Genomic DNA, 24,062 nt, shown 5'->3' with positions numbered 1-24,062 from the left:
TTAACTACTTGCAAACCTGAAGATAAAATATTCAAATATTAACAATAGCATACGTTTCTTCATGTGACTAAAATTTGTTTTAATATTGTTTCAAAAGAACTTTAACATCACTTTAATTTTTCTTTAATAAAAACCTAATTGGTTAATTGTGGAAATAATATACCCTTTGAGCGCTAGTTTGCAACGAACAACCACAAATAATTAACCACCGAGAGACTTTTAATAACAGCTTTTGCATTTTATGCCAGCAGTGGAACGTAATCCCAGCTGATTAGGTTGGATGGTAATTAATCTTAACGTACCGGGCGCACTGGCGGCTTTTTAATGATTTTCTATATCATCACCATTAAAGTGAGATCAATATGGGCCGATATATGCAGTTTCTTCATGTAAACACTGCATAAATAGGGGGGAAAAAAAGCTAATTTCTGTGGACGAGTACACTTTTATAGCTCCACGTTGTGAAAGCATGATCAACAGTTTAATCCCCTTACATGTCCTGATGACTTGGTGTTGAACCCTATTATGTAATTTGGTCGTTATCCTCAGTTCATATCATTGCAGAAATGCAAAAATGGAAAAAAAATATGTAATTTGCAGTGTTATGAAAGGCTAATGACCCTACTAAAGCTAGGTATGCTTGGATTTTATACATTCAGAGTACAGGGTCAATGATCTGTTTTTAAATTAGACCTTGTGACTCTTAATATAATTGCCTGATCACCAATTATACTGGGAGCCCCCCTCCCTTAGTGATGGAAAGAAAAAAAAAAGAAAGAATATCTACATGTGCACACACAGATCAAAACATCAGCAGGTAGCATTTACATATCTGAACTCTCAGTGAGAATATACAATTAACTGAATTGAGTGAGCTATACTGCTACATTAGAATGAACTAATTGGCGTCCCTTCACTCTTTAATTCAATGCACATCGTCGGTATATCAGTAACCTAACAGAGGATTACGCCCCAGAGATTTCCATCTTTTCAGGTAATATTAAGGAATAATTATCATTCTCAAATGCAGCTGAGTCTTTGGAAATCTATTTAGCCTTTCTTCTCTTTTTAAAGACACGCTGATCAATGATTGCTAATTTAGTAAAACATTTGCTGCCGTCCCACCCCGCTTCCAAGTTATTTTTACCCTGCACGTACAGCCAGAGTCCACTTTGTAGTCCAACATCACAAACGGTAATTTAAGTTGCTGGATATTCACTCATGGAATAAGACAATATTAAATCACACAGGATCAGAGGATCAATGAAACCCTGATCCTGCTGCAGTGGATGATGGGAATGTAAAGGAACGACTCTTTACCTGTTCAGGCACTGTAAACGGACTCAGATGCCCCCTCACGCTGTCCTCTGCTGATGCTTCTACTGTCTGAAGTCTATTGACTTTTGTTTGGCATTGTTAGCTACTCACCCTGTTTCTAAGTATTTACTCTTCCATTAAGTGTGGTGATTATTATAGTCTCTGCTTTTAAAAAAGCTTTTCCGGCAGTTATGGTACTCTCACTGAAAACTTTCTGCCAACTCTGGGAATTTTAAAGCGACATATCTTTCCGGTATTTTCTGAAACATCAACATTTTGTGAAACATTAGAAAGAAACGTGTGACTGATAGTGACGCAGCACTGTCAGCAGCAATCAACTATCGCAGAAACAGGGCCTGGTGTGTCTTATCTATAAGCTATATTCAGATATCGTAGCAAACTCTTCACATAGGCAGCAGCTTGTGGAGTAAGTACTTTTCAAAGCTGTAATCAAGGACTGATTTCCAACTTTTACTGAAAACACTCATTACACTCTTCAAGCAACAATGCAGCGTTCGATGTCATCCTCCTCGGAGGACAGACGGGACGTCGTGACAAATCTAACTGATGGTGGTTTAAACCTGAGGTCATCCTGAATCCTGAGACAGTGTCAGAAATTTCACTAGCGCCGTCTTTTAGTGTGATTGCTGCTACAAGCTACAGCCGCTAACAGCCAATCGACAAGCAGCAGGAAGCGACAGACTATCAGAGCGATACCGGTCCACCGAAACAACAAATTGCGGATTCCAAAGTAGGTAAAAGGCGGTAAGATGTCCACAAGCTCCATTTCTCCCCACGCTGAGATTTTTCCTGCTAGAAGACTGTTAGCTTTGTGTATTTGTTTCCTGAAGGTGCTGGTGGGCTAACGCAGACGACAGTACCTCACAGCAGACGTTCAGCCAAACGTTCTGTCTTTAAATCTGTTCTTTGAACTGATGCTGAATTTCCACCAAAAATCAGAGGCTCATCTGTGAATTACCCATTCGCCCGATTAAGGTACATGTAATGGTTTAACCTTCATTTCATGACTGCGGTAACCCCTTTTACATTTCTCAGCCACAGTAAGTGAAGAAAATGGCAGATATATCTTACACAATGACACTTCTCTCCGCTTTTTACCGTTAGTGTGCCTTTCCTGCTTCACACTTTCTCTTCCTTTCCCCTTCTTGCTCTCAGCTTAGCAGCTTAAAGGCTTTTTTTTTTTTTTTCTTTCTGCAAAGCATGCTCTCTGGCTCTCAGCACTGGCATCTCTTGCATCGGTATGCAGCTCCCGTTCACACTGCTGATCCCTCTTTATGAGGACATGAGTTTCAGTGCTTTTATCCCCCACCTTCACTTGCAAATATGCCCACATTCAGTATCTACACTCCAGCTTTAGAGACCTGTGGGAAGCATTTAAAGAGGAAGTCAATAAAAGGGTATAAACATGCATGAGCTTAGGTTTGTGCTTTTTATTTGTGTGTGTGTGTGTGTGTGTGTTCAGGAGTTTTGGGGAAGGTGTCTTACTCAAGCATCGTCTTGCAACAAAATCATTATAAAACTCTCACAAGCTGTTTTTTTTTTTTTTTTTAAATTCCAAATTTCATTAACAAATTTAAGAAAATAGATTTTTACAGGTGAATTGATATCTCAGCCGGTGTTCTGACTTTTTGGGTCAAATGTGCATATCTGACCATCATCAGTGAATTCACATTTTGACAGTTTTCACTCAAGTGGTGTTCACGCTTCTGAACTGAACGGCAGTGTGTTTTCGAATGCATATATAAATGTTTAATTCCATACATTACATAACGACCTTGAAATGTCTTTGCTTTCATTTGATCCAAGTTTTACTGATTAGTCATTTATTATAATTTATACAGTCTCAGTTATTTAAAAAGAATCACTTCACTTCAACTTTGTTCATACAGAGCTGAATAAAACACTGTGATCTCCAGGAACTTTCACTAAAGAAAAACCCAACAACACCACTTCAGCCAACAGAGGTGATAAAAGTTCTATTTTTCCTCCTAACTCATGGTTTTTTCATATTTTGTATTATTTTAGATTTACAGCTTAACTTTAGTTTTACGTTACTTTTGTCCTTAGCACATTTGATCTTATTTAGACATTTTTTTAAAAGGGTTTTAATAGTTGTAGTCTTCACTGAGTGCATCTTTACAATGTTTATTTTATGGTCTTGTTTTGTATTTTTGGTCCCTCATAACTGTTTTGTTTTGTTACGTTTGTATGATAAATCTTTGTATGAAGTTCTTTAGATTAATGCTAAGTTTGGCTGATTGGTTGGTTGCTTGGTGGGTCGGTTAGTTGGCTGGTTGCTTTCTTGTTTGATTCAAACTGACCCCATGGTTCATTTAGACAACGGCAATATTGTGTGTGTGAGATACGTGAACAGAACTGTGTTTTGTTTTGTTTTTTCTCTGTTGGTACTCTTATTTAACAGAGGTTTTCATGAAGGTTGGGCTCGAGGCCTTTCTGCATAGAGTTTGCATGTTTTCCTTCAGGTTTCCTCCTCCAGTCTAAAAACATGTTGGAAGCTAATTTGCACCTCCTGCCTTCGCTGATAGCTTGGACTGGCTCCAGCTAACTGCACCTTGAATCGCTTTCCAAGACAGATGGATGGAACTGAAAGACTTCTTGATCACCAAAGCAACAGTTATTTTTTTGTCTTCACATGGAGCTAATCTGCTCAGAACTTCTTGCAAGTTTCTCTGTTAAAACTGGCACAATTAATTGCGGCACGAAAATAAACATGTTGGACTGGTGTGGTTTCTTTCTTCAGGATGCTCTCAGGCATATAAACAGCTGTTTTACTTATTTTGCAGTAACAACAACAACAACAACAACAACAACACCAGGGAGAAGCAAAAAAGCGAACACACACAATGAAATGTCAAGAAATCCTTCCTGACATGAAGACATTTTAATTAGAGTCCTCTTTGTTGGTTTTTAGCCGTGTGCGGGGGTTACGGTGGCATGTTTCTCCTCAGGACTCCTGAATGATTTGGAGGCTTAAAAGGCAGCGTCATGAGTATCATGGCCGGTCAGTGTTCGGCAGACAGACGCAGCAGGCGCACCTGTCTGTCTCCTCTCTGAAGCTGGAACAGACCTCGGCTCATCCAGGGATTCAGCACGGGCCACAGTATGAACGGCTTTTTCATTTTCCTCCCCACAAATGTTTACAAACCTGTCTCGCAAGTCAATATTCTGGTTCCGAGCTGCTTTGCTTCTTCAGCGTTTTCTGTTTATTTTCCACGCTCTTTAATTTTGGTGTGTGTGTGTGTGAACAAACCATATCACGCCACAAAAAGCATAAAATACAAAAACATTACTCTGGATGGAAATACCTACATTTGCTGTAATTCCGCCGCACGCAAGTCTATGAAAATCCGCCCCCTTATTCGAGCTGCTATCAAATTTCCAAAGAAGCAACAGAGTGTCCTTTATCTGAGGCTGAGACGGCTTGACTGAGGGGCCTTTATGAGCAACTCACTCATGCAAAATCCCATCGACTGTGAGGCTGATGGATGGCCTGTGTGGATAAAATGTGTTGAAACGTTAAATCTTTACACCTCACACTCCCTTTCTGCTTTTTAAGATATACATATTCCAGAGAAATATCATGTCTTAAGATGTGTGAAAGCAAAATCCTCACAGCTACAACAGGGGATAAAGAGATTAGTGAGTAAACTAATTAGGCGATTGACGAAAAAAAAAATTAACCTGCGGCTATTTGGATGATTATTTGAATCAGCTATTTGCAAAAATAAATAAACAAATAAATAAAACAATCACTCGCTGCTGCTTTTGATTCGATTGTTTTCTCTGTTTTTACATCATTATCTTTGAGTTTGAACTGTTTATCACAGGAAATAAGGAAACCAAACACTCGTCTGGAGTTCTGAGAAACCGTGTTTTTGCTCCTCATTATTTTTAAACCTTGAGCACATCAAGCATTGAAACAAATCAGAGATTATTATTATCAGATCATCAAAATTGGAAAATAATCTGTCCTTGCGTGTCCACTTTGAAGATAATCAATTCTTCTGATCAATGAGCTAATTAAGACATCACAATGAAAGGGCCGAGAATTGCACATCAGAGTTTCATCCATCTCCAATGCGGCTTTATCCCACCCGGGGGTCAAGAGGGGGGCTGGGGGCATTTTAGACTTTAATATATCTCCAGCTCTGTACATACTTTTATATTTATGTATGTAGGAAACATCTGCCTACTCACAGGTGATTTACATGATGTATATAGAGTTGCATATTAAAGTGATCCTGCGTCGGATGTTGGATTCCTCAGGGAGTTCACTGCTGCACATAAACAAGGTTATGAAGAAAAAAAAAGAGGAAGAAAGAAAATGTACATTGCATTACGAGTTTAAAAGGATCAAGTCTTGACATCTTCAATGGAAATATTCAAGACAACGCCACATTCGAATATCAGACCTATCAATTCTCGATGGTACTTTCCATCATGGTTACCATGGGTAACGGGGAGTCAGGATGTTCCTCCTTCCAGTTTCCACCTGTCATTCTATTACCAAAAGGAAAAACAACTCAAAAAAACCCAGAATGTAATTTGAACAGTAAGTGTCGAATCAGAGGTATTAAAGTCCAGGATCAGGCTCAGGCTGTACCCTGCTGTCGTCCTCTGGTAGCCAGAGACAGATCGCTCTTCTGCACTGCGTGAGTAGATGGACAATAACAACGATGGCATGACTCCCGGCCCAGATTCTCCTGGGACTTGGTAGTTTTATAGTTGAGTCACCCAGAGTGGCTGCTGGCCAAGAGAGGGCGCTCGGACACCCCCACCCCCACCTCCACCCCTGGTCGTCAGAAACAGAGAAAAATTCAAAATAAACTCTCATAATAAATGATAATGAACTGACAATCCAGGAAAAATGTTCCAAAAAAATCGAACTGAACAGGTGGGTTTTTGGGATTCCTCCCATCAGTGATTAACAATATAAATGAATGACATCAAGTCAAACCAACCAGCACCGTTAGATGGCCGCTACTTAGACCACCCATCGCTATCTGGTTTATAAACACAGTATATTTAAGTGGAATTATGATCTCGCGCTCCACCTGAGAAATTCTACCACAGACAACAGAAATCCAGCTTGGTTATCTGCGCATGCAAATATCTGTGTACTCGCCATTGTTAATGTTTATTAATATGAGTGTGTGGTTTCATTACAAAAAACAGCCAATGGCACCAACTGGTGGCCTGGCATGCTAATTACACTGTTTGCAGCATATCTGCCATTTCCATATCGTTCTCAAAAGGCTGCTGCATAAACATTAAAGTTGAAATTATGCGTTTTCATTTGAAAACTGTTGTATAAACTGGACCTGGACGTTGCACCAGCAGGTTCTGATCTGGACCAAAACTCTGAACGCGCCAGGCGAAGCCGCTGAAGTGACTCATCGCCAACACCAATTGTACAAAAAGCAGAACGACTTTCATTTCATGTGAAGCCCTCCCAAAAATAAATTCTCTGGATCCACCCCTGGATTTCCGCTCTCTAATATTGAAAATTTATGCAAACAACACCACGGAGAAGAAAAGCTTCTCGGAAATAAACACAGGTGTCAGTTGCTATATCTGAGCGAAATGCACACAGCCACAAAACAAAGCCTCCCCGGCTGATTGTCCGCATTGTTTGTGAAAATGACCCTGACAGAACTCCCAACAAGCTCGGTCACTTCTGGTCAGGTTGCCAGGTGTTCGGTTGCAGTGTGATACCTCGGACAGTCAATCACTCTTCTTGGAAGCCTCCCAAACATCCCCAGCAGAAGCAGAAAGGCACATTTATTATTGCAGCCACGCTCGCCGCGTTCCTTTGTTGACACTCTGCATCCAGCACATATCTCAGCTTCATTAGATCCCTCCTTTTTTTTTCAAGGTTTGTCAGCAAGGCGGGCGACAACTTTTTTTTTTTTTTTTTTTTTTTTTTTTTTGCAAATACATCTTGTACTTTGTGCAAAAGAATCAAATAAAAACAACAACAAACAAAGGTCACGGAAAATATTAGCGATACAGATCACACGCCGGTGTGATGAGTGGCGGTCGTTTCCAAACACGCCCCGAAAATATTAACTTTGTTCATAGAGACTGCATTAAAAAAAAAAAAAAAAAAAAGGGAGAGAAAAGGAAGATCATCACACAGGGTAAATGAGATTCACAGGCTCATCCGTAGTCGGGCACGGAGCCCACTTCAACAGAGATGAGGGCCAAGAGAGATCGCTAAAGGTCAACACTGCAAACGGGCATAAAATGAAGTATAGGCTTTATTTCAGGCACAATTCTGAAATGTAGGGAATACATAAACTACTGTCAGAACACACTCGCACCACCTTCTCAACAGCGCAGCAGAGTTTCACTCATTAAAAATTCAGCGAGGATTCCTCTGATTCTACTCTTCACAGAATTTATTCAAGACACGTCTGTTTTTTTTCTCTTTTTTTTCCCAGATTTTTTTGAAGATGACAAAAATTCTTTCTGTCTTTTTTCCCACCAAATGAAATATGTGGTTTGTCATGAAAAAAAAAAGGGTTATGGAACCTGAAAACGAAGCAAAACAAGCAGAGGAGGAACGGTGGAGTTTCGCTGCAAGCCGACAACCTTCAACTGTTTAATGATGAAATACATTTGCAGTGCAGAAATTGTGAAAATAAAAAAAAAAAAAATGTTGCAACATTAGGATTCAAACACATATTAGCTTTGGGGGACAAAAAGAGTTAATCCCTCAATATTCAGTGGGTGTAAATGATATGCTGGAAAAAAGCAAGACCTGCAGGGTATAGGACAGTCTTTTTAAAACTGTGACTTATAATGGAGTCTTAAGAAAAACTTTTTGATACATTAAATGTTTTATTCTAATATGCGTTGCTTCAAAAAAAATAATCATTTCCTGCTCTAAAGCTCTAAAGTCTAAAGAGTAGCAGACAGAACACACTGGCATAAGCATTGACACTTGAATGAATGAACGTCTCTGCTGTTATGGCCGCCACATTTTCTTGATCGGCTTTCATTACCTCTCTTATGCAATGGACTCTGTGAGCAGCACTGAAAAGATCTGCCACCAGTAAACTAATCCAGCGGTTCCCAGCCTGGGGTCAAGGACCCCCTTCGGCGGGGGGCGCTTTGAAATCACAGTGGGGGGTTTTACCTGCTCTGAGGTTTTCAAAATTGGATTTTCCCATGTTGAAGAAAACCGTAAAAAGACACTTTGTAGAACGTGGAGAAGGCCCGAGAGTCTGTCTGCTGTTTTTGTATTTTTGTGGCAGTGGGGTGAGCACAGATCACATGAGGGGACCACGGACTGTCCTGGGGGCATTTGGGGGTCTCCAAATGAAAGCGGTTATGAATCAATGTGAGTTTTTGCTGAAATAATGGACAGTCTTCAAATTCTCTTATAAATTGCTGGGAAAATATCCATCTAATTCTCGAAGTGGAAGTCTGAAGTTGCGGTTGGTTCACGTTGCCCGGGCTGTCTGAGATCATGAGAGTCTATGAATACTGACTTCTATTGAAAAGCCCTTTAAGAAGCAGAGGTGCCTCCTCAGGAGCTCAGACTCACTGCTTTAACCACTTTCCGCTGTGACCAATCGCGGCATTAAACTTATCAGAAGTATCTGGCGACAGGCTTCCGGGCGGGTGGAAAAATCTCTTAACCTTTTTAGTTCAAATACGGGTCAAAATAATCTTTAATGGTGTAATTGCCCTCGCTGACTATCAACTTCATTGCCGAGCTCATACCCACTCAGAGGGGGCACGGCGTGTGAAAGTGCCATGACAAAGAGCATGGCGAAGGGAGAGTGACAGCGCGCGGCGTCTAGTTAAGGCAGCCGGCGGCTAATCTGAAAGCCCCTTCCCCACTTGTCTGAGCACATTTGCCTGTGGCGTGAAGCTTATCCCTACAGATGTATATCTGTCAACAGGAAGCAGGCGGGCCGGCCGGCGTCGGCTGTTCGGAGCACATCTGTCCCCCTTTTTACTGGATTATCATTTGTAGTGGTATGCGGCGCGGCGCTTGGCAGCTGGGACACATTTCTGCGGGGATAAGCTAACCCTCGACGACGGGGAATGGGGGTCCCCTCCGATGTAAAACGCCGTCCCTCTGCCGTATACCTCGCCTTCGGCTCAGCCGGCTTATTCCTGCTGGCTGATTATTCCGACCCGCAGGAGACGCACCCTTGCGTAAGTCTCACAGACCCCCCCCCCCCCCCCCCCCCACACCCCCACACCCCCACCTCCACCCCCGCTGCCACCCTCCACGTCTTTTTGGGGTTCCACTTTTTGCTCGGGTCCAATATGTATTCATCTCAAGAGATTTTTCCAATATGCTGAGATCCAAGCTGAAACAGAACTCAATTTTTTTACAAAAAAAAGAAAAGAAATGAGACGCGGTGCACCAACTATCGTCTTATGCCACGCTCAAAATGACAAATCCAGCGCGGGGTCGTTCATATCGATGTCCACTGTCAGAGCGCTGCAGGCTCCCACTGAATTCAAGCATCCTCATGGTAGAAATGACGACTCCTCACTGACTTCTGCAGGTCTGCATCCCAAACAACTTTACAGAGTACTGCGAGGCAGAAAGGAAATGCATGAATGCTTGATTTAATCCTCATTTTCCCAAATTCTCATATGTGTTCAGTTTCATTTCCACGCATCAGGAACATGCGACAGTTCTGTTATAGTGAAAGTCAGTGAATTACAGCAGACTGATTAAAGAGATAAAGCTTCATTTATTTGGCATGTTTGCAGGAATTTCCTTGCAAACAAGAGCAAATGAGAAGATTTGAAAAGTATGTAATTTATGCATTAAAATGCATACGCGTGCCGTGAATAACACAGTCCTCACTTCTTCCAGAAGCCAAAGGATGCAGCCGGATGCTCGGTTTCTTCCTAATTTTCTGAAATGCTCACGTGTGTTCGGTTATGTTTTCACTCATGAGGAACATGTTACAGTTCTGTTAAGAGAGATTCAAGTATGAGTGGGTGCAACACTGCTTCAGGCATACTGATGGGAAAGTTCACCAAGCATGTTTTACACTCATTGTACTTCAGGGGCCACACACAGTGCCATTTAGTCTCAAGTGGGAAAAGCTAAGTCATAATATATCAGTAGGTTAGTTTATGTTAGGACTTGTCAGATTCTCCAAATTACCTTGAATGTTCACATTTCTACATCTGTTTGATCCTGATCACCTGAACTGACTCACCACACAATACAGACTAAAGTGCACCCCTGGTGGTCAGGAAGTATGTTGCAGTTAATGTTGTCATTTCTCACAGCTGACAAACTTCATTTTGTGGGCAGGATTGGACTCTGGTGGGCCGATTCTGGCCCATGGGCCATAGCTTTGACACCCCTGTTTTAGAACATTAAAAGAGATTTAAACAGAAGCTAAAGCTTGCATAACAATGCAGGCCTAGTTGAATGCATTACTGTAATAATACATTACATACATTACATTTTCACTTCCTAAGTGACTCCGTCTTTAGAGCCAAAAATACATAACAAATTCTGCAATATCTCCACTTATATTAAGAAAACAGACACATCCTTGGTACTAACTAAAAAATTATAACTTAGACGAGACTGTATTGCCATTCAGATTGCAGAATACAATGCACAGCAGCACAGGTTTTTTTCTGCAACATATTAAATTGCTAGTTGAAATGATAAAACATGGGAAATCATCTTCAATTTAAATACCTCTGCATTTAGATATTCGTCTTCTACTTAACGTGTGCTGGAAAGGCTTTATATTTAGCAACACCTGGAATATGATGCATCATGGCAGCAAAGCTATTTTATTTTTCTATTATTTTCATTTTTCTGGTCATTACTGAGCTGAAAATAAAGTGACATCCTGTTCTACCGTTAGCAAATTATAATAACAAGGACAATTTCAAATTCACAACTGGGTCTGTAACTCTCTGAAATTAATGGCTCTGCTCTTACACCAATATTTAAAAGAAAAATCAAACACTACAAGACAGTTTTACATTTTTAATGACTAGCCTCAATCCCCCCTCTAATCAGAGATGAAATTTTTCATTTACATTTTTAAGGAATTATTCATTTGGAGCCTCCGATCTCCTTGTCCTCTCTCTTCTATAGTTTTGATGTCTGTGGTTTTGATACTAGATTAAATGCATGTATTAAAAAAAAAGAAAAAGAAAAAAAGTGAGCCACTTTCAATTATTCTCCGCTTTGCCCTCATTACTGCCCCCACACATTACGGTCAAACACACACCGACGCTCAAATGTCACCTGCAGGCTGTACTTGCCAAAATGTCTGACGAGATAAGAAATGATGAAAGGCTCCACGCTCAAACAAAAGAAAAGTTCCCTTGGTGGTACGGGAGCTTTTTGGGCTCCGCGAGAAGGAAAGTGATGAAACACTTGAGAGAAGGGAATGTCAGACCGAACCAGAGAAGCTCTGGCCGACAAAGGAAAATGCAGATCATAGAAACCTACATCTGTGACACCGGCAGCCCGCAGGTCCGCTCCGAGACTAAGTATAGCCGCTGCACATGGCTAATTAGCATTACTATGTAGCCCGCTTGCCATCGTACCTGATAACTATCTGTGACAAGTCTGCCTGGTGTCTTCATTAGCCGCCTTTAGTGAAATATGTTGTGAGGGTGGAAAGAGATGCCAGCCTCTCACAAAGGGCCGTCGTAACAGCACCTCAGAAAGGATTTACAGTATCTCTCAATATCCTCTGTTGTCGTCTGTGCAGCGCTCCGTCGGCTGCAGCTGAGGGGGGGTGCAGCTATGCATTCAAGCTAAATACTAATAGTGTGCTTGTTCCGAGAAGGATGAGTCTGCATGAAATGACTCTCAGCGTTATGGAGCCGGAGCTGCTGAGGCTGAAGTCTTGTCTACAGAATCACTGCAGTGTGCGACGCGGCGCACTGCAATTTAACTGTCGATTAGGCCGACCGTGATCACACGCGAGATGCTGCACCTTATTACCTCAGCCGAGGAGGTTATGTTTTTCCGGTCCCGTTTGTTTGTTTGTCTGTCAAGTGAGCGCGATATCAACATCTCCAAATTGAATGGCTGTAGATTTCAGAGGAATGCACTGCGAGGTTAAGTCTCGGACTGGCTCTGCTCTGCTCTGCTTCGAAAGACACGCTTGTTAACACTGCAAAATATTTGCAACTACCATTGCTATTATTCAAATTTAATTGGTCACCTCTGTGTATTTTGCATGTGATTCTGTTCCCAGTGCAGATTAAAAATTTCTCACCGTTGTAATAACAAATCGGGGGGGCCGTGCAGACTCACCTGCTGCGGCACGCTTTGGTTTTTAAGCTTTAAACTTTTGGCTCATAAATGTTTAAAGTAGACCTTGAAGTGGCCACTGCCAGAGAAGGCCTCTTGAACAGGATGATCAAACTCTGGGCTGGTTTGTCTCTCTGGTACATGGTTTGCTATTATTAAACACTGACGTGAATACATTTACAAACTCTTGATTAAGGAATTCATCAGGGAGGCACCGATACTGATGCTAGTTTCGGGGCTGATAGTGCACTGGCGACTCATAGACTCATAGTAAAAACACACATCTTTTGTAAAAGTGGAATTGGTGTTAACTGTGATCATATACAGCATGAGATTGGGAAAAAAAAAGAAGAATGAAGTTAAGGAATTAGCTGAGTTGACTTTGCTTGTCACATTAAGAGACAACCAGCTGCATTAGCAGCATATTTCAGTTCGGACTTTTGGCATTATAATTCAACTTTTAGCACAATAATTTGCATTTGACATTCAAATATAAACATTTTTTTTTTAATATTTATGAGGCGAATCATCCAGACTGGCTCACACCAGCAACAGCAGCTGTTTCCCCACATAGTTATTAACCACAACTCGCAGACAGATACTCCAAAACATTCTTCAAAAATATGCCATAAGGTGTATTTGAGAGGGAGTTCCCTCTTTCTTAGCCGTCTCTGTTAATTTCAGTGTGTAAGGTTTAGTGGGACCTCACAGTGAGGCTGCAGACTGCAGTGAATGACCTCTCCGATGCTCTTTTGAGCAACCATGCAGGTTTATGCTTCAACCCCGAGTCCACCAGGAGCTCTTCACAAGTGCCCCCGTTGTTTGTATCTAAAGCTGCGTGTGTTGTTCCACAATTAAACCACCAAAATGCCAGTGGGCGGCGAAGCTTGTTTTTTCAGTACACTTACTTTATTGTTGACTGGATACTTTCTGCTCTTCCTCAAACAACTGCAGCAGACATTTTGAATGAACATTTCACATCAGAGTTGGAGCCAATCAATGCTGATCATCATTGATTCCCTCTGAAATCACCAAGGGGAAGAAGGTCTAGCAGACAAGAGGGTGCTAGCAAACTAAATATCTGTGGTCCACATCGCTGTAGCATGTGGGAGAGGACTGCTGTGCCGTGGAGCAGGGTTTAGGCTCATTTGCACATCTTTTGGGAGCTGAAAGCCTACAGCATCGATTCAAAATACACTCCAAACCCAAAACAAATCTCCTGTTTCTGAACCTATGGTAGCGAGAAGATCTGAGGAGATTCAATGTCTGGTTTGTCCATTCTGAATTATGTAAGGAAGACATGACTAACAATCCATATATACCACTTTATCCAACTGAGGGTTGTGTGAGGTCGATCCCGGCTGACAGTGGCTGAAAGTCAGTGTAGAGACAAAGAGAGAGAGAGAAACACACACACATTCAAATTCTAACCTACTGCCAATTTGGAGACGCTATTGTGCTACTCAATTACAAACGAATGCAGGGGTTTTAAGGCCCTGTTTACACAACATTTCAAGTGAAAATGCACCATATTCAACTGGCGACAGTAGCTCAGTTGGTAGAGCAGGTCGTCTTATAACCAGAAGGTTGGTGGTTCGATCCCTGCTCCCGCAGGCGTAAAACTGTCGTTGTGTCCTTGGGCAAGACACTTCACCCACCTTGCCTAGTATGAAAGTTGTGAGAGTGAAAGGTTGGTGGTGGTCGGAGGGGCCGATGGTGCAGATTGGCAGCCTCGCTGCCCCAGGGCAGCTGTGGCTACAGTAGTAGCTTACCATCACCCAGTATGGTGTGAATGAATAATGCAATGTAAAGCATCTTTGAGTGTCCTGAGAAGCGCTATATAAAACCAATGCACTATTATTATTGTTTTAGTGTTTGCGTTTCAGAAAAAGTTTCTGTTTACACACCATTGCTTAAAACCACGGAGTTTCCATGGAGACGTCATGCGACCAAGTTGGATTGCTAATATGAGGATTCTCAACCATAAAATTCCCAGGGGAATCTGAACTGGGAGCCATGACACTCTGGAAGCCATCACTGCTGTTACCGTCCATCTGCTGGTGCAGAGGTTTGATCGACCACGGCCGTGTTTGTGTTTTCAACCATTTACATAGAGTTGGAGTGTTTTTGAAAAGTTGTGTTCTTTCCACGGAGAAGAAATCAGAGTATTAATAAAACGTTCCACCGTTTTGAACTGTTTTCACAAAGCTGCATTTTCAGTGGTGCCGAGCACAGTTGTCATGTAAACGGACACTGAAAAAATTACGTTTTCCATTTTTACTTGGAAACGCAGTCATGTGAGCAAAGTATAGGAGTGGCAGGATAAAATTATTTCCCATTATAAGATATCTATGTTTGCTGGGAAGCATAGGCAATTAAAGGAATGACTGTTCTACTAGTAAGTAGTATTTATTTTTAAAAAACCAGTAAGAGATTTGTGAAATTCCCTTTGTATCTACATGTGTTTCTATTGTACAGTTGCAGTATTATATCCTATTTTATATCTCTTGTTCAGTTTTTTTGTATGCTACATTTGCTTTATTGATGTAAAGCGCTTTAGATTATTGCAAAGTGCTACACATAAACTTTGATTAACTGATTTAATAAAGTCGTTTGCGACTGCCATCACTGCTGCTGTGCCCCCCTTGAAGCTCTCTGACCACGCTTCATTTGAAAAAGAAATTACTTATTTCATTGTCCTCTTTTTAAAGTTATACCTTCACATGACTTTTCACCTGATCCGATCTTTCTACTTATTATTTATTATGTTGTAGTACTCTGTAAGCAAGGGCTGTCTGGAAAACTCTATTCCGGGGCGTTCAAGGTCTGCCACTAACAACCTTTAAACAGGATGCAATCAAATTCACTTTCACGTACTTTTAACCCAATGCCAATGTTTACTTTTATTGATATGTCAATTGCCTTACAGCATAGCTGGTGAATGCAAGGCTTTTGGAGGTCAATTGTCAGGCTGCAAATAACAGAGCATCCTTGAACGCACCATCAATGGAAGTTTTTCACAATGGCGGTTGATTGCAGGTGCAACACCAGGTGACAATGAGAGAAATCATTTGAAAAAGCAAGCTCTATGCATCGCATTTATAGCGTACTGACATTAACTCACGATGGAAAAGTTATCAGAAAAAAGAAGCATGTCTTTTTTCTAAAATATGAAAAATGCCGTGGTAGTGGTTGAACGTGGTCAGATCTGTCAACACAATCACATCTTTAAGATTCACACGATGGGATCTCCATCCGACACCAAGCAAATGTGAGCAGCCGAAAACTCGCTGAAGTAAAAGCACTGCAAGAATTTCAAAGACGGCAAACATTGATCCGAAATAGATAAATACTTGGTAATTTAAGGAGAAAATTGCAAGTCGGTCCCACAAGATTTTACCCATTTACGCTGTGCAGCATCGGAGCTAAACCGAGGCTGGGCTGAGCGTTCGCTTGAACGCTGAACGGTCTGACACTTGCACTAAAAATATTTGACATGTGGCAAGAGGTGATGTTCCCGACAGAACGGGAGACTGAAATAGGAGCTGATTGAGAGCTGATTTTTTTTTTTTTTTTTTTTTTTTTTTTTCTGGAAATTATACGAGCGGAGCCTCTGGAGGATAAACCCGCAGGTTTCTCATGAATATGATGACATGCTCTGCCACTGAAAACGTGTGCTGTCATTTGGATCTTCACTGTAAAGCGTTAATAACCCTTAATCATTGTTAGCTTTAAAAATGTTTTAAGCACTTGCTAAAAAATGTGACTTTTGAAAACAAATGTGTGTTATTGTTGAAGGCCGTCGTTTTGTGATATGTTCAAAAGCCTGAACGCACACACACCAATTGATGCCATTCATATATAATAAAATATGATGAGGATTGTAAAGCTGGACAAAATGGACTATTTCATTAATCTTTGTCAGTGAAAATACAGTCAAATTCATAATCCTGTTGAGTCACGACGCAGCTCAGACATTACTAGATGATCATGAGAAGGCTGAGGGGGGCTGAGATTTGCAAGTTATCCCTGCATGTGTGTGGGTTTTCTCCAGGTCTTCCAGTTTCACCCCACAGTCCAAAGACATGCCTGTGAAGTTAGTGGTGACTCTAAATTTTCTTATATGAGTGTGTGTGGTCATCTGTCACTCTGTGTTTGCCTTGTGAAAGACGAGCGATCTGTTGAAGGTGTAATAACCTGGTCAGCTGTGATTGGTTTCTAAAACGCAAAGCTTTCTCTGTGCTTTGGGTGCCTGTTGTCACGGTCATGGAGCTCAAAGCCACTGAAAACGTGACCTTTCTCCCTGGAAATGGGGAAAAGGCAACTTTCCGAAAACACTGATATATGAATGCTCTTGCACTCACCACTGATAATGTTAATATTGTACTCTGAGCATACGAGTGTGGCTTCATTACAACCAACAGCACCCACTAGTGGACTACGTGAAAACTACATTGTTGCAAGTTTCATTCATTTCTGTGTAAACGGACATCGTTTTCAAAATGTCACTGCGTAAATGTGAAACTTTTCTGAAACGAAAATGCAAAAATGACGTGTTTTCAGTTGAAAAATGTAAACAGAGCTTGAATCTGCACAGTGTGTTTACGTGGTCATTTTTGCCCAGTCTCTCTTATTGAGTAATCAGAATTCAGAATTGATGCGTCATTGGCCTAATCATGCTTGCTGCTTTTCTTTCATAACAGAAACTCCAATAATTGTCCTTGTTCGGAGCCTCATCAAGAACAGATGCCTGTATTACATGATTTACTTATTTTCCATGCCTGAAGCTTCACATGGGAAACTGCACACAAAATCGTAATAGTTTGAAAAAATCTGACTTGTGTTATCTGATGGGCTCAAAAACACTGGGAGACCACCCTTTTTAACCAGGACCAATCTGATCCAACTGAAGTGTGCATACCTCAGGATTTTCAGCGGATTAATTAGCATTCAACCTGACCGCCTATCCATGTAACCACATGCCTGTTTTAGTTTTCACAGTATGGCATTACAAACACATATCTATCAGGCAGACATGCTCACAAAGAGAGCCACGGGAGGGAGAGAGGGACACGGCTTCGTATTCCATACATGTTTCTCTAATTAACACAATGGTGGCACAGAGTCAAGTACTGGATTCAACAATTTACAAAAGTATTTCTACATGATTAAACACTCTAATCAATCTTTTCTCTTCTCATCAGAAGAAACTGATGTAAATGAAATGTTACATTTCAAAATAAATCCAGCTGTGGAAAATATGCCCTGAGTCTCACAGTGATCTGAATGTTCCCTGTTTATACGTTACTATGTGACGCTGCAGCATCTTCCATGTTTGTATTCATTGTTGACAATGTCACTTGTCCTCATTCTCAAACAACAGTGATTATCACTGAACAGGTGGAAGTTGAAGCTCAGAAATACTGCTCAGCATGGATTTTTACTGGAATTACTGCAAGCAGAAGAAGAAGAAGAAGAAGAAGAAGAAATGAGACATGATCAGTGAGGGAGGAGGACGAGGGAGAATACGACCAGTCACAGTTTTTGATTTCCTTCTGTTGGCTAAATGTTTGGAGCAATATGACCTGAATTACAGACTAATCTGCATATCTCTGCTGAAGCCAGGAGCCTCAGTTCAGACCTCTCTCAATATAACTCAGATGTTGCGGAATCTATATGGTGATTCCAAATCCTTTGAGTCTATACAGATCCTGTGAGTAGTTTGCACATCGGTGCAACATTGCAGCTCCACATCTCTCCACATGTGACTTGGAGGTGACAATCTTCTGTAAAGCTGAGAAACTGCTTAGATTACACCATTTGCATGAGCGGCTTTGGTTGCCAAATGCATTCAAATAGAGGGCGTGCACACACTCGAGTGTGGCTGAAGTTATCATAGTGTGCATGCTGCCAGTGCCGAAGACAAAAGCTTAACGTAAACTGCGATATGAATGAGTGTCGTCTCGATAAATTCCCCAGCTCATGTTCGATTTATACATTATGGACCATAATTGGTGCAACGTGGCAGGATCCATGAAAGACGACTATCCTCGGAAGATGTGATGGTGGCAAACATCTGAAGTGAGGATGTGGTTCCTGGATCATACAGTGAAATACAATGACAATATAAACCCTGCTTGTTTCATTCAATAATATTTCTATATCTGGAAAATTAGTCTTTCCATAAGTTTCCTATAAGAAACACCTTTTTTATCTTGATGTGGTTCACATGTATTAAAAAAACTAATATTCTGTATAAAAAAATGTGATTTATTTAGAATAAATTAAAATGCAGTGTCATTTTAAAATAGCAAATACTTAAAAAAAAAAAAAAGATTTGCTGAAGCATCTTCCATGAGACACGAAGTTAAGAGTTTTTGGGATGGGTGGGGTGGGTGACATATCTACATGAAGGGCAATACAATGTAATAGTAATTAGGTTATTGTTTGTCATGACCCCCCCCCCCCCCCCCCCCCGGGACGCGTTCTGCGTGCTGGTCGCCTACAGGGCGGTGGCTGCGCCAGCAGGTCCAAGAGCGGGACGGTCCGCGGGGAGTTGGACACTTGTCACCAGGGGACAGTGATGCCGAGCCGCATGCAGACACCGCGCACGCGAACTCACCCGTGTCCGGAAGGAAAGCTATAAGTTTGCATGCTTTTAGGGTGGCAAAAGTCGGTGCCAGATCCATTCCGGTGAAGGACGCACACACTTAACACCGCGCGCACGCAAGACAAAAAAAGCTCAACTGAGACGCAGCCATTGCTATGTGAGAGATTGTCGCCTATATGCAAAGTCACGGATGCAAAGTGGTTCTTAAAACTCCCCGAAGAAAGAAATCCGACCGCGTGACTTCTAAATGATCCACTCAATGACACCGGAGCGGAGAAAGACGCACCAGCGGCGGCACGGCTGCTGTAACCTTTAGGTGTCAGCTCCAGGATGCCTCGGGGTGGTGGGGGGTAACGAGGGGTGAGAAGGGAAGGGGGGGGGGGGGGGCGCAATCGACTCATCCGCAGCGTTATGTCTCGTCTGCCACTTCATCTCAAAGGGGGAATATTCAAGTTATCAGCGATGCAAAAATTAGAAATTAAATAATAATTAAAAAAAAAAAAAAACTTGTGCAGCCGCATTCTGCTCCTCACATCGCAGCCGCAACACCATTCAACTTCCAGGCATTCCTGCACACTCGGCTGTGACAGCGGCACGCGCCGACACACGTCCTGCAGCCACAAAACTGCAAGCACGCAACATTATACAGGAGGAGAGGGGGGGGGGGGGGGGGGGGGGGGGGGATAACACAGCAAGCCAGCCACGCCACCTCTCCTGTGCATTGAAGACTTGCGGGATCACGCATGATGTATGGACTTTACGCAGCCACCACCTTCCCCGCACACCACGCCCGTCTATACAGCAACAACACGCAGCGCTCACCTTTAAAGACGCTCGCGCAGAGGCTGTAAAGGATGAAGATCAAGTGCTGCTTGAAAATCATATTCTTCTCTTTTCCCTTCACAGATTCACGTCAACACTCCACTCGCGTTGGACTCTTGTCTTCCTCTCTCTCTCTCTCTCCTCCTCCTCTCTCTCTCTCTCTCTCTCTCTTTATCTCTCCTCTTGTCAAAGATGGACTTATCCAGGTGAACGGCGCAGTTTCGCACTGACCGGAGTTACATTGATGAACTCTGTCCTTTCCAGAGAAGTCCCGGATCTTTTCCTTTTTTTTCTTCTCTTTCTTTCTTTTTTTTTTTTTCTTTTTTGTGGGAGGGGGTGGGGGACAGTGGTCACCGTATAGTGAAGCAGGACGGCAGAGATGCTCGTCGGCAAAGTGCAGCTCCTGCCTCCCTTTATTGCCTTTCTCTTTGACTCGCTGCAGAGAGCAAGAGTCCCGCCCACGCTTCTTGACTAATGAAGACGCTTCACCAATGGAGAGCACCTAGAAATAGTCCCGATCCCCTCAGAAACTGTCAAAACAAATGCGATCACTTTCTCGCACCCATCTGGAGAGAGGGGGACATCGGTAATCCTGGTGATCAGGAGGAGGTGAACAATGAGTCTCTGTGGTGAAGATTCAAGAAGCATGGTGGGATCCCCAGGAGTCAGGAATGGGCAACTGGCATGCTTAATGTTTGAAAAACGGGTTGTAAATTCATGCAGGGATCGGGAATTAAAAGCGTTGCAGAGCTGCTGTCTCTACCAGAGAGCTTGGGACTCATCATTTAAGGTTAAAACAATGAATCATTTTCAATAAAATGCACATTTTTTGTGAATTGAATGAAGATGATGGTGTTTTTGTGGGTGCCATGTGCTCCTCTCAGGACTGATGGGGTTAACTAACAAACAGCCACATTTACAAGGTGACATTTCCAATGAAAACACTTTGTTTTTACATTTTCATGTCAGAAGAGTTTGAATTTACAGGACATTTAAAAAATGAGAAATAGCAGAAACACTGGAAGCAATGTAGTTTTCTTGTAGGGCCACTAGTAGGGGCTGTTGTTTGTTTTTGTGATGAAACCAGAGAGAGCCATTATCCACGTTTATGATGTGAGTAGCAAACATTTAAAACTACTACAACCGAGTGGGATTGTTAATACAGTGACTTGACTAAAACTACCAAGTCCCAGGAGAATATGGACGGGGAGTCATGATACTCTGGAGGACTCATTGTTGCTGTTGTCCAGCTATTCGCACATGTACCCAAAAGCTATCTACTTCAGCTATGTGTTGAAAATGCTGAAATGGACCGCTTCTGCATCTCAGCATTGCACCTCCTTTAGTAGGCTGCAAATCATGAGTACATTAGGCACAAAATGTCTTTATTGCATAATGACCCACACATGCTGAGAGCATTTATAGACTTCAGGCACAATCAAAGTTCCCTCCTCCAACACCAGTCACCTGTTAGAAAACTCAAGGTATGGCTGTTCCAGTCATGTTGGAAATGTCTGAACCTGAAATATGTTTCACACATGTCAGCCCGAGCAGGCATGTCAGCACCTCAGAGTAAACGCTGCTGCGAAAATGACACTTGTTATCACTCGGAGGTGTTTACAATTCACAATGAGTGTCTTATTTGGAACATGACGTGCAGCTACAGCGTGTAGTAACAAAAGAAGGATCTGCCCGTGTTGTGTAAAAAAAAAAAAAAGAAAAAAAAAAGGCGGCGTGCTTTTCCCAGAGGTTGCGACCTGGTGTCTGGGTGCGTGTCAGGAATCAGTGCACGGGCACAGGGGAGGTTAATGGGCTCCTGGACATCCTCCTTCCTTCAAAGGTTAGTATGAGTGGAGCAGAGAAGCGAGTGTGACCATCCCTAAAGACAGAGGTGGGTCGGCGGAGGGGGGGTGGCAGCTCCAGCCGGGGATCGTTTTCTAAGCCGATCGCAAGGATTTTACACATGGTTTAACATGCTGCTGGGCGAATTTGGTTCAATTTTGCACAGTGGCCTTCCACGCCACTCCCACTTCAAATCAAAGTGCTGGCCCACCTGAGAAAAACTGCCATACTGAAAAATAAAAAAAAAAATAAAATAAAATACAGCTCAGGCTTTTAAACCATTGACTTTTCCCTCGCAATGACACATAAATCTCCAAAATTCATTATCTGAACAAGTAATCAGTTGCATCACTAATTTACTTCGCCAAACATGAAATTAATGGGGTTTTTTTCCAGCTCGTTCTAATCAATTACAGCTTTTAATTAGAAAGGGGTCGAATGGGAACCTTTTTACTCAGATGTGCACTCACTCAGTGTTTTTTGGATGCTGACGCTGCGTTTTCGCCTTTCAGCTGGGAACCACGCACATCTCCGCTCCCCACGGAGCCATCAACGCTTTCCTGAACTGTAAACCTTGAAGGACTGAGTGCTCTTGTGTGACATACACTCTCTATGCAACTCACTTATAATTCAGAGCAGAACTATACAAAGCCAATTACCATGAGGGTGGTGGTAAAGAATCAATCCCATGTTTCCTGAAGGTCAATTCCTCGTCATTTCATTAGATCTTTGAGAGTGGAATTCCACTCATGCACCTTTTAAACAGCGGGAATGTATTGACCATGTGGGTTCAGCAGAAAAGCATGAGGGGGAAGGAGGGGGGGGGGGGGGGGGGGGGGGGGTTGCTGACACAGATCTGTAATGCAGAGGAGCATGTTCCCCTTTTTGCATTCATCTCTGGGGGCATTATGTTACATACCACCCCATGCTCTTTATCATTTAAAATGCTCCATTGTGTGCATTGACAGATTCAACAAGGTCACCAGCTACATTGAATCAATTCAACCTTCTGATGTTACAGAACACCATTCGGAGGGGGAAAAAAAAAGGCTTTAATTCCAGTTGAAGGCACACAAAAGAAATTAAAACAAAGAAGTGAAGATGAATTGCCTTGTTATGCGCTGACTTGTCTGACAGCACTGAGTCTTCTGTGCACAAATAATCCAGTCATTTCAGGACGGACGCGAGCGGCAGCAGTCAGCAACGCAAGATCAGAGGTCATTCTGGATGACAATATGTTCCAACTCCAACAAAAAAATCCAAAATCTTGACAGAATATAGACAATTTTGGATGAAACAGACGTATAATCTGGTGAGTTAGATACATATAGACTGTTTCTCTCTACATGTCAGTGCTCTCTGTGGAAATAACAGCTGTCCTCTCAAGCTTTGTACAGCTTGAACTTAAACAATGTGCTACAATGGGAGCTTTGTGTTCTCTCTGATTTTTTTTTTCTAGAATATTTGCTATTGACCGCTGCTGGGAATACAGTTCCATCTGGTTATTGCTTTATTGATGGGACACCGGGAACCCTCTACTTCTGATGCTGGGTTTCCTCCACCAACATGCGAGTCGGCTCTCCGAAGCAACGGCAGCAGTCACTCAAACATCGCTGAGATTTCCTGTTCTGTACGGTGTCACTGTTGCACGTTTTTATTAAAAGACTGACGATGGATTATTGTAATTTGTCGAAATGAGGCTGAAACAACACATCAAAACATCAGTCAGGAGAAGGAAAGACGTCAAATCAGAAGGAACAGAACTTTGTATGTGGCTCACAGAGATGAAGAGAAATTAGATTTCTATTATAATTCAACGCTATAAATAGTCACTGCTCAAATTTTATGTATTTTTGAAGAGAGCATTAATTATTATTGTTATATTTCTCAAAAAAAGCAATGTTTCAATTGATGGAAGATGAAAAGTTTTGTGAATTTAAATTAAAGTTTAGAGTGTTACAATTGAAAAACTGATGAGATGTGTTCATTTTCATGATATTACTAAACCCCACAGGTTGATGTGTTGCTATTTCAATGTGTGTGTTGCATTTATGCATGATTAGATACGTGATAGGAAACTGAATTCTGTATTGATCAAATTCATACTTATTCCTACCAATGAAGAAATCTTCATATTTGCAAGTTAAATAT

At 41.9% G+C, this 24,062-nt stretch overlaps 1 protein-coding gene across 3 annotated transcripts in view; it reads right to left on the bottom strand.

The window, feature by feature from the left end:
- LOC115401135 (cell adhesion molecule 2-like) overlaps nucleotides 1-20,621 on the bottom strand; it is a 186,252-nt gene extending 165,631 nt beyond the window's left edge. For all 3 annotated transcript variants that reach the window (XM_030109323.1, XM_030109324.1, XM_030109325.1), the window contains exon 1: nucleotides 20,070-20,621. In XM_030109323.1, the coding sequence (XP_029965183.1) occupies nucleotides 20,070-20,130 (61 nt within the window). In that variant the 5' untranslated portion in view covers nucleotides 20,131-20,621. The remainder of the gene's footprint in view (nucleotides 1-20,069) is intronic.
- Nucleotides 20,622-24,062: the final 3,441 nt, after the last annotated feature.

Source organism: Salarias fasciatus, chromosome 14 (assembly GCF_902148845.1).
Source record: "Salarias fasciatus chromosome 14, fSalaFa1.1, whole genome shotgun sequence".
Lineage (NCBI taxonomy): Eukaryota > Metazoa > Chordata > Actinopteri > Blenniiformes > Blenniidae > Salarias > Salarias fasciatus.
This window is presented reverse-complemented; position numbering and strand designations above follow the sequence as displayed.